At 34.7% G+C, this 14,499-nt stretch overlaps 3 protein-coding genes across 3 annotated transcripts; 1 reads left to right on the top strand and 2 right to left on the bottom strand.

The window, feature by feature from the left end:
* The first annotated feature begins 292 nt into the window (after positions 1–292).
* LOC108209847 (casein kinase 1-like protein 2) lies at positions 293–8,740 on the top strand. Its single transcript, XM_017380998.2, has 14 exons — positions 293–744; positions 882–922; positions 3,154–3,223; positions 3,307–3,455; positions 3,551–3,646; positions 3,736–3,806; positions 4,736–4,797; positions 4,930–4,993; positions 5,080–5,164; positions 5,250–5,376; positions 5,462–5,544; positions 5,628–5,691; positions 6,050–6,168; positions 7,817–8,740. The coding sequence occupies exons 1-14, from the start codon at positions 669–671 to the stop codon at positions 8,096–8,098; spliced, it is 1,389 nt and encodes a 462-aa protein (XP_017236487.1). The 5' UTR covers positions 293–668; the 3' UTR covers positions 8,099–8,740.
* Positions 8,741–9,575: 835 nt separating this feature from the next.
* Positions 9,576–9,950, bottom strand: LOC108208054 (uncharacterized). Its single transcript, XM_017378529.2, has one exon. It carries the CDS (start codon positions 9,948–9,950, stop codon positions 9,576–9,578), a length of 375 nt encoding a protein of 124 aa, XP_017234018.1.
* A 595-nt stretch (positions 9,951–10,545) lies between these two features.
* On the bottom strand, positions 10,546–13,264 carry LOC108208126 (eukaryotic initiation factor 4A-8). The gene is made up of 4 exons (XM_017378614.2): positions 13,077–13,264; positions 12,876–12,982; positions 12,234–12,664; positions 10,546–11,455 (listed from the first exon to the last, which is right to left on the bottom strand). Exons 1-4 carry the CDS (start codon positions 13,142–13,144, stop codon positions 10,820–10,822), a joined length of 1,242 nt encoding a protein of 413 aa, XP_017234103.1. The 5' UTR covers positions 13,145–13,264; the 3' UTR covers positions 10,546–10,819.
* Between the last annotated feature and the right edge of the window lie 1,235 nt (positions 13,265–14,499).

Below are 14,499 nucleotides of genomic sequence, written 5' to 3'. Positions count from 1 at the left end.
AAAAATACTAATAAATAGGATTATTGTCAAAATAGTACATTTTTATATAAAAATATATTTTCCTTTTTGGTACAAATATCCCCTTCTTTAGAGATTGGAAGTGAAAAAGTCTAAAAAAGGCCTCAGATGATAGAAATTGCAAAAACAAACCAACCTCGAACAATTCTACTGTATTAAACAAGAAATTGAAATATAGAAAAACAGGTAGAATAAACAAGAGTAACAAAAGGAAAAGCACAGTAATTAATTAAAGAAAATGTAAATAAGTAAAAAAAAAAAAAGGAAAAAAGGGATGTTCGATTGGATCAAAGGCAAGAACAAAGAGAGTGGGTGATATGATGAGGTTGATGCCTTCTTTTGTCCCCATCTCTCTCTCTCTCTCTCTCTCTCTCTCTCTCTCTCTCTCTCTCTCTCTCTCTCTCTCTCTCGTCAAATCTCTCCGTTACAATCCACCTAATTAAACATTCTTTCCGTTGATCTCTTCCATCAATCTCCCTCTCCTCTCTTCATTATACAGACACACCCGCATATATATATCGCCATTTCTTGTACGGTCGTTGCCACCGCCGCTTTTCTCGATCCTCCGATTCTCAATTTCCTCTTTTCATTATCTTAAATTTCATTAAAATTTAGGGCTTTAGCTTCTATCTAAGCTATTCGAGTAATTGATGGAGCCTCGAGTCGGTAATAAGTTTCGCCTTGGCCGCAAAATCGGTAGCGGTTCATTCGGAGAGATCTATCTCGGTACCCTCTCCCCCCCCCCCTCTCTCTCTCCCTCTCTCCCCGCCTCTTGGCATATTGATATATATATTTATGTATGATTGTGTTGTTTCTTTCTTCGAAGTGTACTAATCGAAAAAGTCTTAAATTTTGGTTTGCAGGTACAAATATTCAGACAAATGAAGAAGTAGCTATTAAGCTAGTGAGTTACATTACATGTGTTCTATTTCTTTTTGTGACTGTTAGGTTAAGAATTTGAATTTAATGGGAACTAGTTAAGAAGTGTTTGCAGGTATCTTGTTTAAAATGTTTAATGTTGTATAGCTTCTTTCTAATAAAATTGTGTGCGCACAATATAGCTTAACCTACCTGTATGTTTTTGCTCGATTTAAAGTATCTCTTTGCTTGGGATAGTAACATAACACTTTCAAGGATATCTTAATAACCAAAATGAGCATTATTTAGTTGAACTGTGAATGCCGGTTATTATGAGAATTTGTTAGTGTCATTCATTTGTTTTTAACTAACCCAAATTGAGAATGATTTTGTTGAATAATGAATGCCAGTTAAAATAAGACCTTGTTGTGTCATTTATTCATTGTTGTCAGTGTGGGTTTATCTAGAGTTGAAAAAATACCTCCTCGCTTGTATGAGGCAATCGATCTAAAAAATGCACCTTATTTCAAAAATTTGTCTAATTATTGTTTTTTGTAATAATGATATTTTTTTTAATTAGTTATACATTTGTGGCATATAAATCGTATGTTTTGTATGTAATTGTTGCTGAAGCCATACAAAATACTAAAATTTCTATTTGTAAAGTATGTTTCAGGAATATATGAAGATAGTATATTACATAAAATAATTTGCAACCCAAACTTTTACACTTGAAATCATATTTCATGAGTATCTTATAGTACTTGGTTATTCACAACATGATATTGTTGGTCCGTCGTGCCAGACCCATAGGTTTAGAGTTGGGTGGGAGGGAGTGTCATATTGTTATTCTAATGTTATATATAAAGATAGTATATTACATAAAATAATTTGTAACCCAAAGTTTTAAAGTACCCAAACTTTTACACTTGAAATCATATTTCATTAGTATCTTATAGTACTTGGTTATTCACAACTATGATATTGTTGGTCTGCCGTTCCAGACCCATAGGCAAGAGTTGGGTGGGAGGGAGTATCATATTGTTATTTAATGTTATAAATGGTCGAATGTAGGTCATGATCAAATTAGTTATTTGTGCTGAACTCGGAGTTGAATTCAGAGTTATGCTTTTGTCTTTTGGTTCCATTGTGTTGTTCAGTTGCAGGACACAACGTTTTTTTTTTACAAATTACTTAATGTTCTTTTTTAAAATATCTTTTAGCATAACACAACAATTTCTCATTCTTATAAAAACATTTACAAAAAAGAAACTTAATAAGTACATTTAATATTAAAATACAAGATAAATTTATGCGGAGGCACATCTATTAGTTTTAAAGTTTTTAACTATATACTAGTTCTAAGTGGTACACACACACATGTAGATACACACACACACACACATAATCATAATATATATAATTGCAACATTAAATGAAAACATTTATAAAGGGCGAAGCCTCACTTCTCGATTAATCCATTTAAAACCCTTGTTGCCTTGCCTTGCCTCGCCACTCGCATTAAATGACGCTGCATTTATTGATTCAACCATCATGCTCCTCCTAAAGTTGTACTAAATGTGTTAAATTGAATGGAGAGGGGCATGAATATATGCCGGACGGTTACATTGAGTTTAATACTAATTTTAAGACTTTCATAGTCATCCTTAAGAGCAAGTCCAACACTATGCTAAGAGGTTCCCTAAAAATATTATAAAATAATATGTTTTAGTGATTTAGCACAAGATTTAGCACATGAGCTCCAATAGTACTCCCTATATCCATTCCCTATTATTATAATAATATTAAATAGTGGAGGAGAGAGGGAAAAAAGAGAAAGAAATGATGTGGAGGAAAGAGGGAAATGAATATTATAATGATAAAAATAGTTTAGAAGTGGCTAGCATATTCTAAAAATAGGGAAGGGGAGGCTTGTGCTAGTGATTTAGCACATCACTAGCATAGTGTTGGAGTGCAATTTTATCTCATATTCCCTATTTTTGGATTTAAGACTTGATTTAGCACACCTATTGGACTTGCTCTAAAGTCTCTAATAACTATTGTAATCAATAAGAGCCTGAAGTGATTTGTCACTTCATTTTTCTTATAATTTTGATGATTTGTTAGATAACATATTATGCACTCTTGAAAATATTACATGTACTTGATTCCCAAATACGACACATGTTGTCCTTTAAATTAGCAAAGAAAAATGATTTGATGATATTTCATATTAGTGTTTCACCAATTGTTTTTTTGCTGTTAATTTCTACCCAGGAAAATATCAAGACAAAGCATCCTCAGTTGCTATACGAATCTAAGCTGTACAAGATACTACAAGGAGGAAGTAATAAAATGTTTCATTCTTTTGTTACTGTGTGATATCTTTATGTCTTTTCAACTTTTAGTATAATGTTCTATTATTTGTAGCTGGAATTCCGAATGTGAGATGGTTTGGGGTTGAAGGAGACTATAATGTTCTTGTGATGGATTTGCTGGGTCCCAGCCTTGAGGACTTGTTTAACTTTTGTAGTAGAAAGCTGTCTTTAAAGACTGTTTTGATGCTAGCAGATCAGATGGTAAATTTTTTTTTCCCAATTTGATAGGTTTTATGTTGCGCACTATAATTATTGTACATTTTACATTTTTGTTGTCATGCTTTTATTCTTCACAGGTGAACCGGGTTGAGTTTGTTCATTCAAAATCATTCCTTCACAGGGACATTAAACCAGACAACTTTCTTATGGGTTTAGGAAGACGAGCAAATCAGGTAAATTCTACAGTTCATGTGTTTGTAGGCACTTCCGTTATTTTTTTGTTGTTGTCTGCTTTAAATAATTCTATCTAATCGGATTATAGGTCTATGCTATTGACTTTGGACTTGCAAAGAAGTACAGGGACTCCACAACTCATCAGCACATCCCGTATAGGTGAGTTTAAAGCAACTTTCAATCACTAAATTAGTTTAAATATTACACCGGAATTAAGGTTTTAATTTTCTCTCTCTTCATTTATGTTGTCGGTAATGATACATACTCTTTTCACTCCTATTTTCTTTTATAAACTCCCTGTAATACTATCAATCTAATCTGCTATATGTTACTTGTGAATCACCTAGTGCAAGATTATTTGGATGATTGATACATATAATTATGCTATTCTAAAACATTTTATACGAAAGTGATTATTTGTTGTTTTTTAACCATGCCTCTAGTCTCTTAATAATGAATATACCTTTTGTTTTGGCAGGAATCAAAGATCTTTTCTTTTAAAATGAATAATAGATTCATTTTATGTTATTTCTTGTAGTTTCTAGGAGTCCCTTAATTTTTTTATTCCCTAGAGCGTGTATTATTTGTGAATCTAAAATGTATGCTTTTAGCATCTAATATAATAATATATTGACATTTGGTGGCTGGACTAAGATCTCTTTTACACTCATTTTATATAAAAAGTAATCTACATTTTCTATATTTGCATCTCTTGGGTTTATCCAAATGGTATGGTTTAGTTTACATAATATTATTGATATGTCGTTGGGGTTGAGCTTTTTCTTTTACAATACAGCAATGCTATATATAACTTCACTGTATGTGCTACTTGTTATTCTCCTGGACCGAATATGTACCCTTGTATTTTATGAGCTAAATATAAGGTTATCCTAGTTGTGGAATATGGAGGCAATTGTTTTAGTTTTGTTCAATGCCATGTCCAAGGTAGTAATTTAATTTCCAAAATCATAATTACTTTATAACCTTTGCTTGGTTCTTGGATTTTTTAAGTTGCCCATGACATCTTAATATGATAATTTTGTGATTATGTCATGATGTTTTCTTTTTATAACATGTATTATATGCAGAGAAAATAAAAATTTGACGGGGACAGCAAGATATGCTAGCATGAATACACACCTTGGCATTGGTATTTACGCTGCATTCTTATCTTCTTATTTTTTATATGAATCTTAGTTATAATATAGATGAATATTTCTTGATTAGTGATACTACTCGGCATTTGCTGAACACAGGTTAATGTTTTTGTTTTTTTTATCAGAACAAAGTAGGAGGGATGATTTAGAATCACTTGGATATGTTCTCATGTATTTTCTAAGAGGAAGGTAGCTATGTTATTTTTGTTGTTTGGACCTGTAACTGCATCAATACTTGTCTTTTTGTTAAGCATATGTTTTTCTGCATTCTATAGCCTCCCATGGCAGGGACTAAAGGCAGGAAACAAGAAACAGAAGTACGAAAAGATTAGTGAAAAAAAGGTTTCAACTTCTATAGAGGTATAATTTACTTTTTTAGAACTTGTTGATGCAAATGAATAGGTGCACCTTAACCCTAACTAGAGAGGCAACTGTTTTAATGTAGGCTTTATGTCGAGGATATCCCACAGAATTTGCATCATACTTCCATTATTGCCGTTCACTACGCTTTGATGATAAACCAGATTACGCTTATCTTAAGAGAATATTCCGTGACCTTTTTATTCGTGAAGGTTTGTGTTTTCCAAATTCCATAATGGTGGTTATACTTAACATGGTATCTTGTTTTCCAATGCTAAGCAGATCTTTTTACTTCAGGCTTTCAGTTTGATTATGTATTTGACTGGACTATTCTGAAATACCAGCAATCACAACTTGCAAATCCTCCATCTCGTGCTCTTGTAAGTCTTTCTCTTGTGGGGAGTAATCTATCCTAGTCTATTTACTACAATCATGCTCAGTTGATATAATCTCTTGCAAACAGGGAGCTAATGTTGGTTCAAGTTCTGGGATGCCTCCAGCTGCTGCCAATGTTAATCGACAGTCAGGTGGTTTTTTTTAGCTATTTCAGTATAAGCTATCATGAAATTGAGGTGATCGTGTTCACCTTGTCTGTATTTGAACTGACTGATTATTTGGTAAACTATCAGTAGTTTTATTGTTAGTTAAGTGTAGTATTGAGGGGTCTTGGATTGATTTTAATTAAGGTCTTATGTTAAGCTAAGATAACCACTGAAACGTCCTTTTAAGGGTTTGATGTGGTAATAGTCTTCACACATAAGATAGGGTTCAAGTTTCAACTTGACTTATATATCGCAAATGGTTTTATTTTTTTAATTTTATGAGTTCTTCATCAGAAGTAAATAAGCCTGAAGATTAATGGTTTATGCTGTTTTTAACAAGCAGGTGGTGATGAAGGTAGGCACGCTGGTTGGTCTTCAGCAAATCCCTCTCGTAGTAGAAGTACTGGACTGCCTTTTATTTCTGGAAGCTTATCTAAACAAAAGAATCCTATTCCGGATGAAGTAAGTTGTGTTTGCTCTACTAAAAACAAAGCCGAAATGGAAAGATGAGAATAAAATAGATTTTGTTTGTGGCTTGTGCATTCAACACCACATCATCTAAGACCCATTAGATTAGTGTTCAGTTGATTTCTGCAGATACTGTATGTGGGGTACGGTTGATGCTTTCTTAGCTGCAATCTATATAAGTCGTAGCATAGTTACATAGGACGGGGTACGGAAACGGATACACGAAACATCACTTTCAGTGTATTTGTTATGATGGAATGCGTGGGTGCGAAAGAATTTTTTTTAAATAGTTTTATACATATTGTAAAATACAATATACATTTTAATTAATAATATACTTATATATTATAAAATTCATTGTGTATTTTTATAAGTTAAATGTGATTACATGTGATTTGTAATGTTTTTGGAATTAAACTAGGAAGCACCGACTATGTTACGGCGACACGGGACACGACCGTGTCCGACATGCGTACGACAGCCTTTTTGCCGTGTCCGTGCTTCCTAGGAATTAAATGATACAATTTGGACCTGGGTTTTTAAAACATTAGGACTTATATAAATACACTAGTACTGGGCTATTTAAAAATAAAGGTTTGGGGCCCAAATTTGAGGAGACTGTGATATCCCTAATTTAGCAGATGTCACATTGTAGATATATACACTCACACTGTTCTCATCTTCTCTTCTTCCTGCAATCAGTATGCCATGTCATTAAAGTCGTACATATCAAAGTTAACTGAAAAATTGTTCATATCTTCTGGTTCGTCACCATGAATAAACCGAGACACGATCGCCCGCGATCTGAGGCGCCTTTATTCAGATCGCATTTATTTAAGTGTTACTTTTTTCCTTTCTCATCATGACTCACATTCTCACCAACACTTGTGGAATGATTTAATAAGAAAGCATTTCTTTGTTCCAATCTTGTTAATGGAGACCAATTACATGTTAAGTGATCATTTCTCCTAAAACCTCAAGGTGTTGAGAAAGGCTTGGTGCCCATCTTTGGGCATAATTTTGCCTTCCATGTCTATAATAAATTATGAGAATATTGGGAGTGGTGGGGAGTCGAACTCGAGTCTCCCGCTAGCCTGGTACCATGTTAAGTAACAACTCATTTAAGACCTTAAGGTATTAGAGGAAATCCGTTCGACTCTCTTGCTAGCCTGGTATCATGTTAAGTAACAAACTCATTTAAAACCTTAAGGTATTAGAGGAAAGCCGTTCGAGTCTCCCGCTAGCGTGGTATCATGTTAAGTAACAAACTCCTATAAAACCTTAAGGTAGTATTAGAGGAAAGCCCCAACACCCAACATGATGTTTATACTCTTTGCTACTTCTTCACGTTGGACTAAGTGACTTCATTTAATCTTATATATTTTTATTTTTTTTTGGGGGTTGGGATTTGGGGGGTGGGGGGGGGGGGGGGGGGGATTTGTGTTTTGTTGGCGATGAGCAGATGTATGACCAATATGCTTTTACGACTTGCACTTGTGGTTTCTGTGACTGAATGAAAACATATAGGAATGTAGTCTGGATTTTAGTGTTTGGCAAGAGGATAAAGTTGCTCAATTCTAATGTTATGCGATTATGTAGATTTTATATCTGTTAATTGATTACTCTCGGGTTGTTTTTGCAGTTACCCAATTCTAATAATATGCGAACAAGTGGATCATCCAGGCGACCTGGTGTCTCTGGCAGTCGTGAACCAGCGATTTCTGGGGATTTTGACTCTGTACGCGCTCGCGCAACTGATGCAAGCCCAGGAACAGTTCGCAAGATTTCTAGTTCTGCACAAAGAAGTTCACCAGTTGTATCATCAGATCAAAAGCACAGTACTTCCGGTAGAAACAAAAACCTTGAGTCTAGTCTTAAAGGCATCGAAGGTCTGCATATTAATGATGAGAGGCTGCACCATTAAATAGTGTGATTACTTGCTCACTCCTTTGCTGTCACTCCGTTGCTCTGTAAATTATGAAAGGGTACACATTGTCAATGTATGCTGCTTTTGCGTACTTCTCTAGGAATTGGATCTGGTGTGCATAGTATGAAGTGGATAGAATGAGCAAGAGATACTGTCTGTTACAGACTTGCATTTCCAGCTAAAGATTATCCCAGTTAAGGTTAACGGGTCAAATCCATCCATCTAAAATAGCCTTGTTGAAATGTGATGAGCTGTGTTAATGGAGTCTCCCATCTGTGCCTTACCCCTAAGCTTTATCCTTATAAACTAAGCTATATTTCTGTAATATGGCGATCAATGCCATTGTATCGATTTTTCTTTGGCTAATTACTAAGACTTCAGTCTGTTTAAAACATTGAGCAGATGTACTTGTGATGTTAGCCTTTGTCAACTCTTCAAAGACGTGTCACTCTCTCTCTTCATAAAATTCAGAAATTTCTCTTTAGATTCCCCATACCAGAGTTGTTGCCGTGTGTAATAAACATGTTTAATCTAGCTTTCCAACAACCAAGGTTATGCTAGTTTCCATCTATTGTGAATTTGTGATTGTGGAACTCTTGTTTGTTCATTAAAGCAGCTCATCGAATTTTCTATTATACATCTTGGCAATTGGCTTTGGAAGAACTCTTTCCCCATAATTTATGCAAACAAACTTCTGGGAGCGTTGACAACCTCATAACTAATATTGTATGACACATGTTGCTTGAGGCATATATAGTGCAGTACATTTTTTTTCCTAAGAATTATTCCTTTTTATATTATTACGGTACATGCTTGTGCAGTTGTGAAGTAATGCTCAAATATTTGATTCCGTTTGGGAGAATATCATGAGTGATTAATTGCCAAAAAGGATTCTGAGGTGTGGATCATCTGCTCATTGCTAAATCCGAAAAGAAACTACTCAAAACCATTATTCTAACAGTTGGTAATAATTTTGATTAATCACTTATTAATTCCCATTTCGTAACTCATTGAATTGTAAATATCTGATCTTTTAATCCATCTAATTAATTTCTGATTAATCATTATTTCATGTCTTTATCGATTAAGTTTGATTTACGTCGCTCAAAACTGAAGGTCTTTGAAGCAATGCTCTCCGTGTCCTGAGATTAGTTGATAGATTATTTATAGCAGATAGATATAACAATTAAGTTGCCGATAATCCTTTGATACATAAGAATGTGACTGAGATGCAAGTAATCTGAATGCCCTGGCCTCTTTTCACTCTGTCTTTCCATTCCTAACTTTGCTTACTAATTTCAGTTTAGTCCATAACAACTATAAACATTAATCTGATGCAATTATTCAAGAAAAAAGCTTCATTTAACCAAACATTTGAGAACCAACACATATAGCATCATTAGATGCAACTCTTGTACAAAATACAACTGCAAATAAACTAGAAATACCCAGAACAGAACAAACTCATTCAAAGTCACCTCCATCCATACACAATGTCCTTAATCCACCTGAAACTCTTTCTCAAAGACCCTTTCATCTTACCCTCCACTGCATAAACCTTATATCCAGCAACCCTCTTCTTCCGCTTCATCTCGGGATCATTGAAGCTCCAGCTTTTCGCGATAGACCCTTGATTGCTCTTCGCCTTCTTCATCTGTAATTCTTGACCATTCCCTGTCATAAAACTTGGTGGAGCAGGATTGACTGAGGATGCAAAATTAGTACTGTAACTCCTCATAGTGTTCATCCCAGATGGAGCAGCTGCTGATACTTCTCTATCTCCATAACTATACCTCTCCAGCTGCATATCTTTGATATCTCTGCATGACTTGGATCTGAAATTTTCCATCACAGAGGGGAATAAAGACTGGAAAAAAGTGCTTATGGGCTTTGCTTAACTGTGTGGTGGTTCTTGTTCAACTTATAATGGGATTGGGGACAAAATAAAAAGTGAAACTTTATTGTTTGTTTTTTTTCACTCATTGGTTGATTGTTCTTTCTGAAATTTTACCGTTTTGTAATTATTATGTACTTGCATGAGTTTGCTGACTCTGAATCATAATTTGGTGCTGTGCGAAAAGTTAAAAAATTTATATATTAAAAGCAGATTGAATATATCTTCAGAGAGTGACTAATTTTTCTTTTAATTATTCGGAAGATACGTACCGTGACTGTATTTATTATGTATTGAGAGCAGTGTTATAAAAATCTCCGATGATTCTTATAAAATATTTTGCCGAATCTGATTTGACTGAAAATTCATTATTATCGGAAAAATCTTCGATAAATCTCTACTAAATCCTGAATCGGTAGGTCAACTGATTAGTTATGATTTCCGATTTCTACAACCTGATTTGGAAGCTTTAACTGGAAAGTGATTTGCAGAAAATAGAAAAAGATGGTAGCAGCTAGATTAAGCACGGAAGCAAGAAGAGATTATCAGAAAGAAAATGGTTTAATCCACTCTGTAACTCATAAAATGCAATAATATCGTCATCACAGCAAGTGTTCTTGTACCAGAATATTCGGAAAAAGGAAAATTGAAAATGAAAGCTTAACGAAACACAAAACAAAATCCTACCCAACAAAATTTGTGTTGCTTGTGCCTCCTGGATTGTTTGGCAAGCGACATATCAACTCTCTATAGCAAAACGCAGAAACAGACCAAATTTAGTGGCGTTTAAGCATTGAAAATTAATTATAAAACTTACTTCTCCATTAGAGGAGCTCAGCGACATTCGATGGCAGTTCCTCAACGATCACATTGTAGAACTTCTGAATGTCAAACAGCATTCTTTCATCATCCTGAGTCACGAAATTGATGGCTACACCTTTTCTTCCGAACCGTCCACTTCGCCCAATACGATGAAGGTAATTTTCTGGCTGAGTCGGCAAATCAAAGTTTATAACAAGGGATACTTGTTGTACATCTATCCCACGGGCCAACAGATCAGTGGTGATCAGAACACGGGAAGAGCCCGAACGAAATTCGCGCATAATTATGTCCCTTGTGTTCTGATCCATGTCTCCATGGGTAGCTGAGACAGTGTGGTCACGGCTTCTCATTTTGTCAGTCAGCCAATCGACCTTCCGCCTGGTGTTGACGAAAATGACACTCTGGGTGATTGCAAGAGTCTCATAAAGGTCGCAGAGTGTTTCAAGCTTCCATTCTTCCTTTTCAACGTTAACATAAAATTGCTTGATACCTTCAAGTGTTAGTTCATCACGCTTAACCAAGATTCTCACAGGCTTATTCATGAACTTCCTAGTGATATCAAGGGCTTCTGGTGGCATTGTTGCAGAGAACACTCCGACTTGAATTTTAGCAGGTAGCAATTGAAAAATGTCATAAATCTAACAGGAATACATCAAATATCAGTATAGATATCAAGGAAGCACAACCAGACGGCCAGACCCCAACAATAATTCACACCAAAATTTTCAGGAAAAAGGTAATAATATAAATAATGACCAAAACAACTGAATGACGTCAGCACAAACTGCAGAAAGAAATATGATTTCTGAAAACATATGTAGTAAAAGCAGCAAAATGGATTAATCCAGAAAGTCGAAAACACCTTCAAATTAACTGACTGTGCTGAAATATTTTGATCTTATATAGGAATATCTAGACTCCATGGCATGAACAAATATCTAGACTCCATGCTGTAATCACCATCAAGAAACCTTCAGGGTTTTGTTCAGGAACTCTTTCAGGAATGGTCTAATGAAAACAACCAGTGCAGTTCTCCTATAAGTTTTATGCATATGATCACGGCATACTTTAAAAAAATTATTTCATGTTGTGCTTGAATAAATTGCAGTTTAAGTGTTACCATGTTCTACTTATTACCTAACTTGTGACCCCTGACAGCCCAAGAGAAGCTCATTTAAGGAACTTGCAGCCAATGTCTTTCACATACATAAATAAGGAACTTCGTATAACTTGCAATTGTGAAGAGCACACTATAGTCTCATATACATTGTACGTATAAAGTCAGAAGTAAGTATTTAAATCACCACAAAATTGTGAATAACTTGCACTCATATATAGCTAATAGCCATATGACACTCCTTGATATACTAGTGATAAGCATAGAGAACTATTATAAAATAGAAAATTAATACACACCTGATCCTTAAAACCACGTGAAAGCATTTCATCTGCTTCATCCAATACAAACATCTTGATATAATCTGCACGAAGAGACTGTCTCCTCAACATGTCAAAGACACGACCAGGAGTACCCACAACAACATGAACACCGCTTAAAAGAATTCTCTGATCTTCGCGAACGCTGGTCCCACCAACACAAGCATGAACCTTCACACCAAGATAGTCACCAAGTGCCCTCATGACCTTCTCAATCTGTTGTGCAAGTTCTCGTGTGGGTGCCAAAACCAGTGCTTGGCACTGGACAATGCCATAATCAAGTTGCTGCAAGATTCCAGAGCAGAAAGTTGCTGTTTTTCCAGTTCCAGACTGAGCCTGCTGAATGACATCAAGGCCCTTGCAAAATGGGACAATTCCCCTTTGTTGGATCGCAGAGGGCTTTTCAAAACCTTTAAAAACAAGGCACTTGTATCAGCCGACAGAAGGAAATATGAAAAACGATATTTCTATGATGTTTATAAAGAAATAGTTGTGAGATAGACATATAAGGTCATTTTTAGGCCCAAGGTGGGTAGACACCCTAGGCCATATATGCTAACATGTACAGGAATAAAAACGTAAATCAATAGGCATGTGTACTATGAGAAAACGCATACTTACCATAGGCATATATGCCTCTAAGAAGATTCTCCTGCAATTCCATAGCATCAAAACTGTCAAAAACTTCATCGTAAGATGTGAAGAAATCTTGCCCATCAACCGATAATCTACACAAATCAGTCAAGATATAGCAGATAAATGTTATAATTATGAAGTTACATAAAATATAAAAAGTTGTTTGTTTGCAATGAAGAAACTTACAGATCACTCATCTTTGCATCATACTGACGCACATCAAATTGTGCCGCTTCTGGAGCCAAGCCTGCCATGACTGCATTAAAGCGAAAATAATTAATTTAGCTCTTAGCCGGTAAACACATCAAATACTCAAATGCAACATTTCCTAAACATAACTAGAATTGACAAAACCTTCCCCTGCAACTAGCAGAATAATTATAAAAACACATTTAAGTTATTTCCCCTACGGACTGTATGTGTTAAAACTTAAAATCGAAACAATGAGAGCTTGTTGATTAAAGTAACACCTAATTTAATCTAAAACCAACACACATTTCATCTTTGAAGACAAGAGGTAAGTGTAGTTCAAACATATGCAAATTGCTTAAACAGATGGGCCTGAAGCACCCATATTCAGAGGCATCAAACTCAATATATTCACAGGGCATGGCCTGTCAGCAGATGGGCCCATGATTCCATACATGAATCCACAAAATCAACTTAAATGGTCCCCACTTCCAAAGTAGGAAATTTCTAAATTACGATCTACATCGTAAGACTGTGACCGAAATGCCCAAACATTTGTACAGATTCATGTATCAGACATCAAACACAGTTGCAAAATAAACATATCATAACATGTAACAATGATCAATCAGCCCTTTTCATCTCTTCTTTGTTAAATCACGTTTAATCCACCATTTCTTCGATTATAAATTAGCATAAATAGAAAAATAAATCTATTTTTGTAACCAACAGATAATTAAATGAAAGAAATCAAAACACAGTGAAAATACATGAACAAGAACAGGTGCATGAACAAACTTGATCACAGATGAATATAGAAGAATGATAAATTAGCATGAAAGGGAGGATTTGTAAAAGAAAAGATAAAATAAAGGACCAACTTGCTTATGATTTGATTATGTGATGAAAATAAGAGATTGTTGCATGTATTTGCGTTTGTTAGGGTTTGTATTCACCCGGATCTGCGCTACGTTGCACAAATCTAATTGCTGCTGCCCGTCAAAAAAAATTGTTTTTTCCACACAAAATCGTTATTTGTTTTATTGTGTTCATTTTTAATTTTTAATTTAATGCAGTGATAAGTGACTACGTAAATTATATTAATTTTTCTGAAATTTTTTTACTTGAAAATTTCAGATTTATTCAATCTAAAATTTAAAAAAAAATTAAAATTTTGAGATATTCAATTACTCCCTTTGTGTCTTTCCTTTCTTAACATTTCTTTTTCACTGCTCGACACACATTTTAATGCGTCTATAACACATAGTTCTATAACCTTTTTCTAAAATTTCTTAAACTAATAAAAATTTAACATCAAATTTTTATTTAATAAAATAAAATTTTCTAAAAAAATTATAGAAATATACTTTATAAGAGCATTAAAGTCCGTGTCACGCCCCCGTCCCCCCATGTTAAGAAG

Source organism: Daucus carota, chromosome 2 (assembly GCF_001625215.2).
Source record: "Daucus carota subsp. sativus chromosome 2, DH1 v3.0, whole genome shotgun sequence".
NCBI classification, from domain to species: domain Eukaryota; kingdom Viridiplantae; phylum Streptophyta; class Magnoliopsida; order Apiales; family Apiaceae; genus Daucus; species Daucus carota.
This window is presented reverse-complemented; position numbering and strand designations above follow the sequence as displayed.